The 15,773-nt window shown below is 41.8% G+C and overlaps 1 protein-coding gene across 1 annotated transcript in view; it reads left to right on the top strand.

The window, feature by feature from the left end:
- LOC138789350 (E-selectin-like) overlaps positions 1-15,773 on the top strand; it is a 53,487-nt gene that overhangs the window by 24,428 nt on the left and 13,286 nt on the right. The window contains exons 10-12 of the mRNA XM_069967957.1: positions 9,282-9,478; positions 12,254-12,640; positions 13,894-14,001. Coding sequence (XP_069824058.1) covers positions 9,282-9,478; positions 12,254-12,640; positions 13,894-14,001 — 692 coding nt within the window. The remainder of the gene's footprint in view (positions 1-9,281; positions 9,479-12,253; positions 12,641-13,893; positions 14,002-15,773) is intronic.

The following is a 15,773-nucleotide window of genomic DNA, read 5'->3' as shown; positions in this document are numbered from 1 at the left end:
TTATATGGCAGGGTCATCTGATCTGGCCAACCAATCGCTTCTATCGACATGTATGGGTTCCACGTGATCACAGGATGTACCAAAGAGTCTCCTGCATGTTTATTGGCTGAGAAATAGCGCCCAAACTTACAGGAAACGTATGATGAGATTTTCTTGAGTATCGCGAGATGCTCGTCCAAGTAACGCGTACCATCGAGTACCCTAATACTCGATCGAGTGCCAAGCTAGGACGAGTATGCTCGCTCATCACTAATGAGCAACACAATTCTGGAGAGACTAAGGGTCCTATTACACAAAGCGATTTTTAACGACTAACGATAAACGATCGCAAACGAGATTGTTTATCGTTAACCTGAAATCGTTCACCATATTACACAAAATGATAATCGTTAGTTACGATCGTTACAATGATCATTTACTCCATCTGATCCCAGCAAAACAATGAACAATGTGCAATTACACTGAACGGTTAGTGAACAAATGCGGAACTACAGCGAACAAATGTGGAATTACAGCAAACGAGTAGCGAACGATTTACAATAATTTTAGGTTTAGATCTAAATTAACGGTCAACGACACAAAATGTTTTTCGATCATTGCCTGCAATTACACAGAATGATTATCATTTAAATTAGAACGATATAACGATTTTTTACACGGTAATTGTCCCGTGTAATAGGGCCCTAACAGAGCGATATAGGGACAGAGAAGAGAGGAATGGCGGAAATTGTGATTTTCCGAATTTTTAGACTTTTACAAAAATATGCTTTAACAAATTTGCCTTTCTGTAATAGTCCTAGTATTGTAGCCTCTATAGTTTTGGCTGTTTTACTGAAATCTTAATGAGTTTGACCAAAAATTTGCGAAGCTCATGAAACGAATTTCCGGCTGCTTTGTTCATCTCTAATGCCAAGCCAAAAATCTCTCTAAATGGAAAGATTAGCCATCTGTAGACAGCTGTTTTAGGATTATTGCCCCTCGTCAGAAGAGAGCAAGGTGTTGGATGGCTATTGAGAGGACTACTGTTGTGGGACCATAGGGATACCAATTCTCCTTAAAGGGTTTGCCGATTTTTTGCCTTCTATTTTCTGTAGGGGTCCATAACTAGGTATCACTGTGAGGATGTACCATATGCATAACAAAATTTGGATGGCTATATGTTCTCTACAAAGATCTATAATTATTAGAGGAGAATGACACATCCCGCACAAAATCTATTCTGTCATCGGGGGAAATCACAGTTATTAGCTGTGATAGTACTTATCAGCTGCTGTATGCCCTGCAGGAAGTGTTGTATTTTTTCCAGTCTGATACCTCTGCACCTGTGCTCTCTGCTGCCACCTTTGTCCATGTCAGGAACTATCCATAGCAGTAGCAAATCCTCATAGAAAACCTCTCCTGCTCTCTAGACTGGAAAGAGTCTAGAAAGCAGGACAGATGTGGTGTCCCACCACGGGTGTTTCGTGTTTCACATCTGTTGTAAAAAGCCTCTTACTCACAGCTAAGTGGTGATGAAGGTAGTTTATAATTTCGACACTAGATGTCAGTGTTTTCTATGTGAGCTCTTTTCTGTTGCACAGCTGAAGTAAGCAAAGGGTTACTGTTTCTTATATGCTATGTACTTTTATTGACCAATGCAGATACTCTTCTTTTCTGACATATCCTTTCTCTTCTCTTCTTTGCACACATTACTTTCTACCACTCACAGGGTCCTTTACACATCCCTGTAGGAAGTAGTCACTTGGTGGGAGGAAGTGTAGCTCTGCTCAGCTCTGCTCTGCCAGGACCCTTGTCCGGGACAGTCCAGTTGTGATAGTGAGTCAAGTCTAAGACACGTGTATTAAGCAACTAGAGACACTCAGTTTCTCCAGTCTATCCACTATTTCCAGTATGTAGTGCTAGACACTACAAGGGAGAAAAGTCGGGGATAAACCCAGTCCACGCCGTGAACCTCTCTACAAAGTGCAGGGCAGTATCCTGATATACAGAGGAACTAGCCTGCATAGAACAAAGATACCAGAAGGTCTACATATTCTATCTCGCAGTGCAGGTGAAACTGGGACACCCTTGGACACTTAGCTTCATCTAGGAAGATATGGCTGGGGCTTGTAAAATTCCGGCAGAGCAGAGTACTACTTTGGGTTGGGACTCCCTTGACAAACTCCTCTCCTCTATGCTGCTCCACTCTACTCTAAACTCTTCAAGCACCCCTACAACTACCTCTACTATATTCAGCACTTTCAAGTATCTCTGCAGCACAGACCCAGTTGAGCACTATTACCTGTACAAAGATTATCTATTTGCTGCCCAACTGTTTTATACTATTCAGAGACTGTACAGTAAAGCTGTTTTATTTTTATCATCGGGACTCAGTCATCTCTTACTCCGCACCAGCACCTATACACCTTCGCTACACTTCTTGAGTGATTTTTTTCCCTTTCTGTGGGTAGAGTTACCAATAGTCAAGGTAGGTCAATTGCCACTCAGGACTACCGTGACAGAAGCCCGAAGGGACACATCACAGCCTGGCAGGTCACCGACCATTTTGGTCAGCCAGAACACTAAAGCAGGTACCAACAACACACCTGTGTGCTGGACTAGCACTGGCGTCACGACACTCATATCTCTGGCTGAGCTGTATAACACAACCGACCAACCACCACAGAAGTGGCATCACCAGTAACACCTTAATATGTGACCGGTCGAGTACCACACATACTGCAGCTGATAAGTAGTGGAAGACCTGAGATTTTTTAAATAGAAGTAAATTATAAATCTCTGGCACTTTCTGTTACCTGTTGATTTGAAAGAATGTTATTTTTGATGAAAAACCCCTTTAAGCCATTGTATTAAATGATAATAAAAGTCCTGGAAGAGAACAGCTCTATTCTGGGGCACCACACATGTATTTTTGATATTTGCAATGCTCAGGATATGAGGCGCTTTTTGAGGGTCAGCTGGATTTATTTTTGTGAATTCCACAATACAGCTTGGTATCCATGACCTGTAGTATTCCTCCCTTGGGGCGGCAGTGCGTGTGTATGTATTTTTTGTTATTTCTTACTTTGCTCTGATTTGCTGGATATACCCTTTCCTTTCTGGCACACCCTGATATATTAGGTACCAAAAAACACACCGATAATGTGTTCTCATCACACACGCACAATACTAGAGGAAGGCAGCGAGCGCTGACAGGAACTCCTATGTTCTCCCAGAGGTAGGAAATCATCTGAGAAGATTGCTGCAAAATGGTGAGTGACTGCTTCATCTCATATACATGAAGTGTGGGGTGTATATGTGTGATCATAGAAGAAACGATAAGCCGGCTGTACAGAAAAAGACCAATAGACAGAAACTGATCAGATAGGTCATTGCTTCTATCCTGTCATTTCTTCTATTTGTATAGTCAGTATTCAGATCGTAGTTCATTTAGTGCAATTTTACTATGTCAGTTTACACCGACTACTACTATGTTACTACGCTGACTACTATGCTACTACTATGTTACTACGCTGACTACTATGCTATTACTATGTTACTACGCTGACTACTATGCTACTACTATGTTACTACGCTGACTACTATGTTACTACGCTGACTACTATGCTACTACTATGTTACTACGCTGACTACTATGCTATTACTATGTTACTAGGCTGACTACTATGCTACTACTATGTTACTACGCTGACTACTATGCTACTACTATGTTACTACGCTGACTACTATGCTATTACTATGTTACTACGCTGACTACTATGCTATTACTATGTTACTACGCTGACTACTATGCTACTACTATGTTACTACGCTGACTACTATGCTACTACTATGTTACTACGCTGACTACTATGCTACTACTATGTTACTAAGCCCCTGAGAATCACCATATATTGGATACTATATTGTTTTTAATGAGTTGGTCTGCAAAATCAGAGCTCTGTGTGAACATAGCTTTAGGTTGGGTTCATAAATACTGCAGTATTTTGGTCAGTATTTGGTCTCTACTTTGGTCAGGTTTTTTTTGTTTTTTTTTATCTGAACCAGAAACAGGTCCAAAGCACAGATAAAGAAGTAAACCTTCCCATTGTAATTTTTACTGTGTCAGTTCCTGTGTGAACATACCCCTAGGTTGGGTTCATAAATACTACAGTATTTTGGACAGCATTTGGTCTTTACTTTGGTCCTTTTCTCTTCCAATTTTGGCTAAAAACGTACTCAACCAAAATACTATAAGAGAACCCAGGTTTTTCTTTATTCTTCCCATATGGACTTGAAACTTAGCAAATTCATAGACTAATAGATATTCAAACCCCCACACTGTTACTCCCTTAAAGTATTAACCCCTTAAGGATTTCAATGGTTTCGTTCAAATGGTTTCGTTCAAGTGGAGTAAAACTGGTGAATTCTGCCGTGGAATCCCGACAGCCTCCGTGTCATATTGGCTGTCTATGGGAGGCTCAGGCGTCTCCTCACTTTGGAGAATGGACATGTTCATTTTTCAGCACGGAGAGACGCGGAGAGAAGAGGCACGCAAGCCTCCCACAGACAGCCAGTATGACACCAGTTTTACTCCGTGTGAACGGAGCCTAATGACCTTGACCCTTTAAGGACCCAGCCCAAAATGACCCAATGGACCGCGACAATTTTCAATTTTGTGTTTTCGTTTTTTCCTCCTCCCCTTCTAAGAGCTCTAGCACTTTCAGTTTTCTATCTACAAGCCATGTAATGGCTTGTTTGTTATGGGAGTAGTTGTACTGTGTAATGGCGTCTTTCATTTTACCATAACATGTATGACGGAATCCCAAATATATTATTTATGAAGATATAAATAGGTGAAATCGTAAAAAAGAATGCAATATGGTAACGTTTGGGGGGGTTCCTGTGTCTATGTAATGCACTATATGGTAAAAGTGACATGATACCATTACTCTATAAGTCAGCCTGAACACAACCATATGCAGGTTACACAAATTCTCTAATGTTATATATATTTTTTTATGAAATCCTTTTTTTTTTTGCTATTAATTATTAATAAAATGGGCCTATTCTGATGCTTATAACGGTTTTGTATGGGGTGTCATTTTTTCCGCCATGATCTCTTTCATGTTTATTATTTTTTATATTTATTAATACCATAATTTTGAAGATCGGACGTTTTTATCACTTTTTATAATTTTTTTATATATATAATGTAACAAAAAAATCGGTAATCCTGGCACTTTTTCCCCTCTTTTTGTCTACGCCGTTCGCCATTAGTGATGACTATTGTTATATTTTAATAGATTGGACAATTACGCACGCTACGGTATATTATATGTTTATTTATTTTTATATGTTTTATTTATATAATGGGAAGGGGGGTTGTTTTAAACTTTTATTGGGGGAGGGGCTTTGGGGTATTTATAAAGACATTTTTATTCTTTTTTTTTTTTACACATTTTAAGTCCCCTTGGGGGACTTTTACATACAGTTATTACATTACATACACTGTACAATGCTATGCCATAGGCATAGCATTGATCAGTGTGATAGGTGCTCTGCTGATTAAGCCTGCCTGTGGCCGATCGGACCGCATGGAGTAATGTAAGAGACCTCCAGCGGTCCGTTAAAGCAATCGGGACCCCCACAGGGTCCTGATCGGTAAGTGACAGGGGACTGCCCCTGTCACTTAAATGCCACGGCTGCACTGCGGTCGCAGCGTTTAAGGGGTTAATGACAAGCTGCAGCGTGATCGCTTACTGGTGAGGGCCAGGCTGCCAGGCCACCTTTCAGTACACCATATAATGAATGGAAAAAAAACAAATATCATTTATTGGGTGAAATTGGGATACTGTGGGGTTTTTCCATGTTTATGTAATGCACTTTACAGTAAAACTGACATGATATATTTATTCTATAGCTCAGTCTGAATACAGCAATATGCAGTTTATATAGTTATTTTTATTAACAGTAAATCCTTTTTTGGCAAATAGATATATTTAAAATGGCCCTTTAGTGACTCTAAGGGTGCGTTCATACCTACAGGATCCGCAGCAGATTTGATGGTGCAGATTTGGTGCTGTGTTCAGTTAATTAAATGAAATCAGCTGCGGATCCGGTAAGTGTGACTGTACCCTTAAAGCGCTTTTATTTTATCACCTATGGGGCTGTATGGGGTGTCATTTTTTGCGGCATGGTCTCTAGTTTTTATCAGTATCACATCTGTGTAGATCGGACGTATTGATCACTTTTTAATGAATTTTTTTAACACATAAAATGTATAAAAAAATTAACAATCCTGGCGTTTTTTACCGCTTTTTGTTTATGCTGTTCACCGTACAACCGTTGAACATTGTTTTATTTGAATAGATTGGAGAATTACGCACGCTACGACATATAATGTGTTGATTATATTATTATTTTTATGTGTTTAAGGGTCCATTTACACAGAATGATTATCTGACAGATTATCTGCCAAAGATTTGAAGCCAAAGCCAGGAATGGATTTGAAAAGAGGAGAAATCTCAGGCTTTCCTGTATGACCTGATCTCTGTTTATAGTCTGTTCCTGGCTTTGGCTTCAAATCTTTGGCAGATAATCTGTCAGATAACCTTTCTGTGTATATGGACCCTAAGGGCCCTATTCCACGGGCCCGATTTATAACGTAAACGAGCGCCGATCTAGCAGATACTGGGCCTATTCCACGGCCCGATGATCGTTTAGCAAGGGCTGCAGGGAAATCGTTAACGATGTCCTTGCAGCCCTTGCAGCATACATTACCTGGCAGGACTTCTCCTGTGCTCCGTCTTAGTCCCCGGTCCCGCTCGCAGCATCAGCTTCGGTGCGGCCTGACTGAGCTGTCAGACCACTCAGCCAATCACTGGCCGCGGCGGTCCCGGCCTGTGATTGGCTGAGCAGTCTGACAGCTCAGTCAGGCCGCACCGAAGCTGATGCTGCGAGCGGGACCGGGGACTAAGACGGAGTACAGGAGAAGTCCTGCCAGGTAATGTATGCTGCTACTCAAATCGTTGGTCGCCCGCAGTGATGCGCAGTGGATGACCGATGATTTTAGGTTTGGGCCTAAATAAACGATCAGCCGATGACACAATCATTGGCTGATCGTTTTCTCTATTCCACCGAGCGATAATCGGCCGAATCGGCTGATTATTGCTCCGTGGAATAGGCCCCTTAGTTATAAAATGTGAAGGGAGGGGTGATTTAGTAACAAATTCCCATAGAAAACCTCTTCTGCTCTAGACAGTTCCTGACATGGACAGAGGTGGCAGCAGAGAACACTGTGTCAGACTATAAAGGATACACCACTTCCTGCAGGACATACAGCAGCTGATAAGTACTGGACGACTGGAGATTTTTAAATAGAAGTAAATTACAAATCTATATAACTTTCTGAAATCAGTTGATTTGAAAGGAAAAGATTTTCATCACAGTACCCCTTTACAGTGAATCTGTCAGTTATAAGTCATGTTCCAGCTTGCTGCACTTCAGGAGCTCGGGGAAGTATTTTTGACTCATCTTACTATATTATAAAAGTATGTCTCCCTGATCTGAACAGATGTCTAACAGTGCCCACGGTTTGGAAAGTGAATTGCAGCTGAGAGATTCCCTTTATTGTGTATAGACAGCTTTAGCGTGGGGGTCTATTTGTCAAATATATTTTTTTAATTATTTGGGTGATTTTTTTATTTTGCTGTCCATATTGTAAAATCGTATTGAAATCTTGCAGTTTTTATTCTGGTCTCTTGCTTGAAATAAAATGGATAGTGAGGTTACCTATAGACTGGCACTGCTACATTGCATTGTACTAAGAATGTTAAGGTGTATGGGGGGAACCTTTCTAACCAAGCCCCTCCTGAGAGAGAGAGGAAATCCTGTTAAAGGGGTTGTCCAGCAAAAATCTTTTTCTTTCAAATCAACTGCTATCAGAAAGTTATATAGATTGGTAATTTACTACTATTAAAAAATCTCAAGTCTTCCTATACTTATTAGCTGCTGTATGTCCTGCAGGAAATGTTTTATTTTCAGTCTGACACAGTGCTCTCTGCTGACATCTCTGGCCGAGACAGGAACTGTCCTGAGCAGGAGAGGTTTTCTATGGGGATTCATAGAAAACCGAGACAAAGTTCCTGTCTCGGCCAGAGATGTCAGCAGAGAGCAGTATCTCAGACTGAAAATAAAACATTTCCTGCAGGACATACAGCAGCTAATAAGTATAGGAAGACTTGAGATTTTTTAATAGTAGTAAATTACCAATCTATATAACTTTCTGATAGCAGAGAGCACAGTGTCAGACTGAAAATAAAACAACACTTCCTGCAGGACATACAGTAGCTAATAAGTATAGGAAGACTTGAGATTTTTTAATAGAAGTAAATTACAAATCTATACAACTTTCTGATGCCAGTTGATTTAAAAGAAAAAGTTTTTTGCTGGACCTGAACCCCTTTAAGACCAGTTGGTAAGAGTCTAGCTCAGAGTGAGGAAGGGTAAGAAACCCCCAATCAAGGGGTACGGAGCCTTGGCTCTCCAGCTGCTGCAAAACTACAACTTCCATCATGCCTGGGTACTTTGGCTGTCCACGCATGATGGGAGTTGTAGTTTTTCAACAGCTGGAGAGCCAAGGTTCCCTACCCCTGCCTTAACCTCTTACCCCCCCCCCCCCATTAGGCCTCACCAACCAAGACCACTGGGTTACCAATACTAGATAAGCCTACACAATCTGGAACTTCATATAGTCCTATCTGAAGCATTACAAAGAAAGAGGAGTTACAGGATCATACTCAGAATTTGGGGTGACTTATATGGTAGAACCCCATAAAACATGTAGGACCTTCCAGGGCTTCAGGCCAGGCCTAGATATTTGCAGCTATGACAATGGATTTATCTATAGACCTGCACCTCGCAGAGGGCATTGCAGCTCTGCTACTACGCTAGTACATGTATATTGCATTTAACCCCACTGGGAGCCAAACTGTGAAGATATTTAGATATTTAGGGGGAGATTTATCAAACTTGGTGTAAAGTGAAACTGGCTCAGTTGCCCCTAGCAACCAATCAGATTCCACCTTTCATTCCTCACAGACTCTTTGGAAAATGAAAGGTGGAATCTGATTGGTTGCTAGGGGCAACTGAGCCAGTTTCACTTTGCACCATGTTTGATTAAACCCCCTCATAGACTTTCCCAAAAACCAGACATATAGCTACATATTAACCAAGGGATAGCTGCCTAAACCAGTCACTGGTAGCATCATACAACAATTGTGTCAGGGAAACCAGTAAAGTCAATTAGAATGTTGTGTTAAGCGTGTCATTATCATCATGTTGTCACTGGCTATAGCTGTATATACTCAAAATTCAATTGTTAAGAATCGACTCGGCTTTCTATCACAGGACCCTGTGACTTTCCAAGTTGTTGGAAGTAAGTTTGTTGGAAACTTGACGTCTTTACGGCTCCTCTGTTTGGCTGCAGTCGGTTTTGGTAAGTTATTTTTGTTACGTTTCCCATAATAGTGGAATATAAAATGTTTAATCCCGATTCTGTGAAAATACATGGAGATAAATAATGCAAATCTAATAAAAATATCTGTACATTGAAATCACTATCTGTATTAAAGGGAACCCGTCACCATGAAAATGCTCTCTAAGCTATCAGCATCATGTTACAGAGCAGGAAGGACAGAGCAGATTGCTATATCCCTTTGTGAGAAAAGATTCAGTATAACTTGTAATTTGCTGATTGAAATCTCTGATGTTTCCATGCTAAAGAGTCCAGTCCATTGAGTGACACCACCCACTGGACTCCTTACCAGAGAATGATCAGGGATTTCAATCAACATGTTATACTGAACCTTTTCCCACAAAGTTATATATCAATCTGCTCAGCTCTTCCTGCTCTATAACATTATTCTGATAGATTAGATAGTATTGTGATGCGTTTTCTTTAAGGGTACAAACACACACGGCATATCCGCAGCGAGTTTCTCGCTGCGAATACGCAGTGAAACTCGCTGCGGATCCCGTCCCTATACTTTCAATGGCAGACAAAATCGCAGCAGGGATGTACATCCCTGCTGCGAGTTTGTCCGCAGCCCGCCTCGTTAACCCCCCGGCCGCTGGATATTATACATTACCGGGTCCCCGCTCCTGCTTGCTTCGGCGGTTCCCGATGTCTTCACGTCCTGCTCGGCCAAGCAGGAGCGGGGACCCGGTAATGTATAATCTCCAGCGGCCGGGGGGTTAACGGGGCGGGCTGCGGACAAACTCGCAGCAGGGATGTACATCCCTGCTGCCAATTTGGCTGGCATTGAAAGTATAGGGACGGGATCCGCAGCGAGTTTTACGGCATATTCGCAGCGAGAAACTCGCTGCGGATACATTGTGTGTGTTTGTACCCTAAAAATCTATGCACACTCTTTTAGCTCATGAAGGGCACATTAAAGTGACTCTGTACCCACAATCTGTCCCCCCCAAACCACTTGTACCTTCGGATATCTACTTTTAATCCAAGATCTGTCCTGGAGTCCGTTCGGCAGGTGATGCAGTTATTGCCCTAAAAAAACAACTTTCAAACTTGCAGCCCTGTGTCAAATTGGCGTGGCCTAGAGGGTCTGTGCCCTAGGCCTGCGACACCCCTCCGTCCCTCCTCCCCGCCCTCCTCATCATTAGGAATGCCCCTGGAACATTTTCTCCTATTCATCACCTGTGTGAACACTGCACATGAGCTGGATCGTTGAGGCACCTGTGCAGTGTTCAAACAGGTGAGGAATAGGCCTATATGCCTGTATGGGTGCAGTGAGAGATCTACCCATCGAGGCTTGATCAATCTATCTATCAAGTCTTCCAGTACTTGTCAGCTGCTGTTTGTCCTGCAGTAAGTGGTATTCTTTCCAGTCTGGAGAGCAGGAGAGGTTTTCTATGGGGATTTCCTACTGCTCTGGACAGTTCCTGACATGGACAGAGGTGGCAACAGAGAGCCCTGTGTCACTTCCTGCAGGACATACAGCAGCTGATAAGTACTAGAAGACTTGAGCTTTATTAATAGAAATAAATTACAAATCTCTGGCACTTGCTGTGACCATTTGATTTGAAATAATTTTTGGGGGAGTGAACTACCCCTTTAATTTACATAGGGATCTTTTTAGCCACAATAGGGCAATTTATTTGTCACTGACATTTCTAGTCTAATTGTCATTATAAGTGGAAACAGGATGCCAGTGATGATGTCCGCCCGGGAATCTCACAATAGCTGTCCTAATTGTCAGCATACTACCAGCCAAGTGCTACCCAGCCTGGAGACTGGCAGGGAATAAGACTATAGAATCTGACTGTGATCTCACCCTGGGGTACAATGTACTATGTAGAGTGATTCAGGAACTTTGTAAATCATTTGCTGTCTTTTTTTTAATCTACAAAAGAGGTGAGAAGTTCAGCAGTCACGTACATCTTGGTCATCTGCCAGTGTTAAAATTAGAAAATAAAGTCATTTGCAGCAAGTATAATGGGCCTTTTTGACACATTGATGGGCCCAATGTAAAGGTAATGAGAAAAAATTTGCCCAGGACCTTTGGAGTGCCGGATCTTGGTTGAGCTCACACCTCCGTGCACCTGGTGGGGCAGATATTGTTTGCAGATGCAGAGAGGCGGATAACTTCGAACATGTATATAGGAGTTAATACATAATTGATGAGATAATTATAGTGCTTGAAAAAGCATTATATTTTAATCCATATTCTTCTTCCGCTTCTTCTTCTTACAGCCATTTTTCTGTGATTAATACAGCCCAAAACAATTTGCGCACAGACTACGTTCAAATTGCGTTTTGAAGCCCTCGACGGTGACAGGTGTGCTGTCTATTTTTGGTTTTCGATCGGATTTGTAATTTAAGAAATTTACGTTTAAAGACCCCTAATAATGGCCACACTGTAAACGCTAACAGCCAATCACAGCATATTTGCAAATAGATGAAATACAGCAGCCAATAGAAATTCTAAGGTCTTGTCAGTCAATGCCTCACAACATTCACACAGTCACATGTCCACTATTGGCCAAGTCGCTCTTAAAGGGGCGGTACCCAAGTCGCTCTTAAAGGGGTGGTACCCAAGTCGCTCTTAAAAGGGAGGGTATTAAGGGTTCAAGTTTCTCTTAAAGGGAAGTCACTGTTAAAGGGGCGCTTTTTTTCCAGCACTATGTATTTCCCTGGAAATGCAAATCTAGTTTTACATTTACAACCTGAAACCTCAACTTTTTTTTTCAGGATTTTTGAAATTTGTCGAAGTATCTGGATGGACTTATCACTACAGCACCGCGCTGCTATCATGGAATGAAGCCTATGACTGGTGTAAAGAAAATTACACCAACATGGCTGCCATACAGAACAAAGAGGAAATCTCTTATTTAGTTGACTATCTGCCTGGAAACGACGGCCACTATTGGATAGGGTTACGGAAAGTAAACAATATCTGGGTTTGGATAGGAACCAATAAATCTCTTACAAAACATGAAGAACATTGGGCGCATCAGGAGCCAAATAACAGACGGAAGAACCAAGACTGTGTTGAGATTTACATAAAAAGAATCAACGAGAGCGGGAAGTGGAATGATGAGCCGTGTCATCGAAAAAAGAGGGCGCTGTGTTATCTAGGTAAATGTCAGTGCCATCATCCCTACTAGAGATGAGAGAACCTGCTGAAGGTTTGGGGAAGGTGGATCCAGACTAAGGACTGCCTAGAACACATGGATACAGCCATAAGTCAATCAGTACTCACCTGTCGTAAATTCCTGTTGCTGCTGCTCTTAGCGCCCACCCCCAGGGTCCTTTGAGCACAAGGAAGTGCCCACTAAGGATGGTCATTGTAGCCAGTAATTGGCTGAGTGGGTACATGTAGGCAGTGGATACCAGGCAGGGTTGAAAGAGCAGTGATGGGGGATTATGGCAGGTGAGTATTGTTTTTTTAAACAATTAAAATTTATTAAAAAAAATTAAAAATAGAATAGTGAAAACTCCCATAAAACCTCACAATAAATTTTTTTGTTTCAAATCTGCCAGTACACAAAAGATAATTTTAAAGGTTGTTCACCAAATTTTTGTTTTCTTTTAAAACATCTGGTGTCAGAGATTTGTAATTTACTTCTATTTGTCAATCTCAAGTTTTCTAGTACTTATCGGCTGCTGTATGTCCTGCAAGGAGTGGTGTATTCTTTCCAATCTGGAGAGCAGGAGAGGTTTTCTATAGGGATTTGCTACTGCTCTAGACAGTTCCTGACATGGACAGAGGTGGCAGCAGAGAGCACTGTGTCAGACTGGAAATAATATAATACCACTTCCTGCAGGACATACAGCAGCTGATAAGTACTGGATGGCTTGAGATTTTTTTAATAGAAGCAAATTACAAACATCTACCACTTTCTGGGACCAGATGATTTAAAAGGTTTTTTTTGTGAACTACCCCTTTAAAGGGGCACAAGGTACTGCAGTGGCCTGGTGTAAATGTTCAGCTTTACCCACCACTCCCCCAAGTTTATCCCCTTTACGGCTATGTTCACACTACGTAAGTTTCCGACACAGTAGTACGTTTTCAAATCTCTTCTTAAATTCTGTTTAGTGAATATCAAAAAGCAATTCAAAAATTGACTGACTACGCCAACTACAGGCCTCCCCTGGTTGGAAGCACATGGCTTTCCATAGGCAACACTGGTGCAAAGGAAAAATGGAGCCGTTCCCCATATCAACCATGTACCTTTAGTTATGCGCAACGTCTACATTGTACCATTTTGATGTCTTCCCCATTGTAGTCAATGGGAGAACAACAATTGACGTTAGTAAAATTAGGAATTGTTTTTGAAAATCATAATAAAAAGTGACATTTCCTTTTTTTTTATGACATTTCCTTACAGTCAGCTGCAATGATTCTTCCTGCAACAACCATGGAGATTGTATAGAAACCATACAGAATTACACCTGTAACTGCTGGCCGGGCTTCTACGGAGCAAACTGTGCAAATGGTAAAATGAACATCCTAACTATAATACCTTCCTACTACATTGTAGCACTAGGCCAATAATTCTAATAGTTCTAAGTTAAAGTGTCACTGTTGTTTAAATTGTTTTTTTTTTCTGCAGAAATCAATAGTCCAGGCGATTTTAAAAAACTTTGTAATTGGGTTAATTAGCCGAAAAATGCATTTTTATCATGAAAAAGCAGTTTGAAGCTCTCCCCCCTGTCTTCATGGTTTTCTATGGAGAGGGGAGGGGTGGAGGGAGATGAGGCACCAAAACAGGACAACAAAGAGTTAATTTACAGCTACATCACCAGGCTATCTCCTCTGAAGTCAGTACTGACCTCTCTGACCTCTGAATACTGGCTTTTAGACAGGTCCCGTTGTGTAATCCTTTGTTCTCTGCTCTCTGCTGCCGACTAATCTCCCTGCTCCGACTAATTAACCCAATTACAAAGTTTCTTAAAATCGACTGTACTATTGATTTCTGCAAAAAAAAAAAAAAAAAAAAGGACAGTGAAACTTTAAGCAAAAGCTTTCAGGATAACATTTCTTTCTTGCATATTGTTTTTAGATTGGAATATAGAAATTCAGAATGTTCTCTGAAAAATTCTGAGGTGACAAAAGTAGTGTGTATTACATATAGATGCCTGGACTCCTGTTATACAAAGTTATACAATCCCTGCACCTGTACCTGTCCCTGCTCCTGTACAATCAGCAGCAAAGCAATAATATAAGCTGCTGAGTCCCTCTGTGGGATTTCTAGCACTACTACACTGTACATATTACATTGTGTACTTTGCTGACACCTTGTGGTTATTTTATATTATGGCAGTATCTAGCATCCACCCACAGGGATGGAGAGCTATAGAAGGTAGAAGGTCCCTGCTTCTCAACCATCAACCATCTCTAGATGAGAAGAGGACACCCTGTCTGTGGAGTTGGGAGTAGGAGCTCAGTAGTTTTCAGGGTAGTAAGTCATGTAGGGTTCAGTTTGGTGTAAAGAGAGAGATGCCAATAGCCTAGGAATACTAGTCCAGTCCAAAAGAGTGTATATACATTTCCCGACTATACAGATCACCAATGGTTGAGAGGACACCATTCATCACTAAAGGGGTATCCGGCAAAAATCTCTTTCTTTCCAATCAACTGGTGTCAATCGCCATCGGTGACAACGTCCGTACTTTGCACGGGTGAACAATACCTATTGTTCTGAGGGATCCCTGCCGGAGCGTATACACATCGTATGCGCTTTGTCCGGGATCCTGCACGGGGCCGCAAATAACTGACATGTCAGTTTTCTGCGGCCGCAATTCAATGAGTTGCGGCCGTAGAACACTCTGTCAGTTCACACAGTGAAGCGAGCGGCCCCGGCTGCTTGCTTCATTGTGTGCTATGGGAAGCTCTGCAGCCGGACAGATCATCCGGCCGGTACTTAAGTACCGTCCGGGATGATCCAGGCAGAGACCGGCCGTTCCGTGACCCGGCCGAGTCATGGAACGGCCAGTCTCAATACGTTGTGTGAACATAGCCCTTTCTGACACCAGTCGACTTAATAGAAACAGATTTTAGACAAAGTACCCATTTAAGTGAGTTACACCATGTGTACTATACCTTGCTGCATGCCACGACCTGTTAGGGCTTCAGGCCGGGCCTGGTCATCAAAGTGGTTAAAGTGGCTCCAACAGTTTGCTTACACCCCGCAGTTGGGCATTGTATAGTGCAGTACCAAATACATACAGAAGACAGGGACAAATGTGGAAATTCTATCTTGTTCCA

Source organism: Dendropsophus ebraccatus, chromosome 4 (assembly GCF_027789765.1).
Source record: "Dendropsophus ebraccatus isolate aDenEbr1 chromosome 4, aDenEbr1.pat, whole genome shotgun sequence".
Taxonomy (NCBI): Eukaryota; Metazoa; Chordata; class Amphibia; order Anura; family Hylidae; genus Dendropsophus; species Dendropsophus ebraccatus.
The sequence above is the reverse complement of the archived record's forward strand: the minus strand, read 5'-3'. Positions and strand labels throughout refer to the sequence as shown.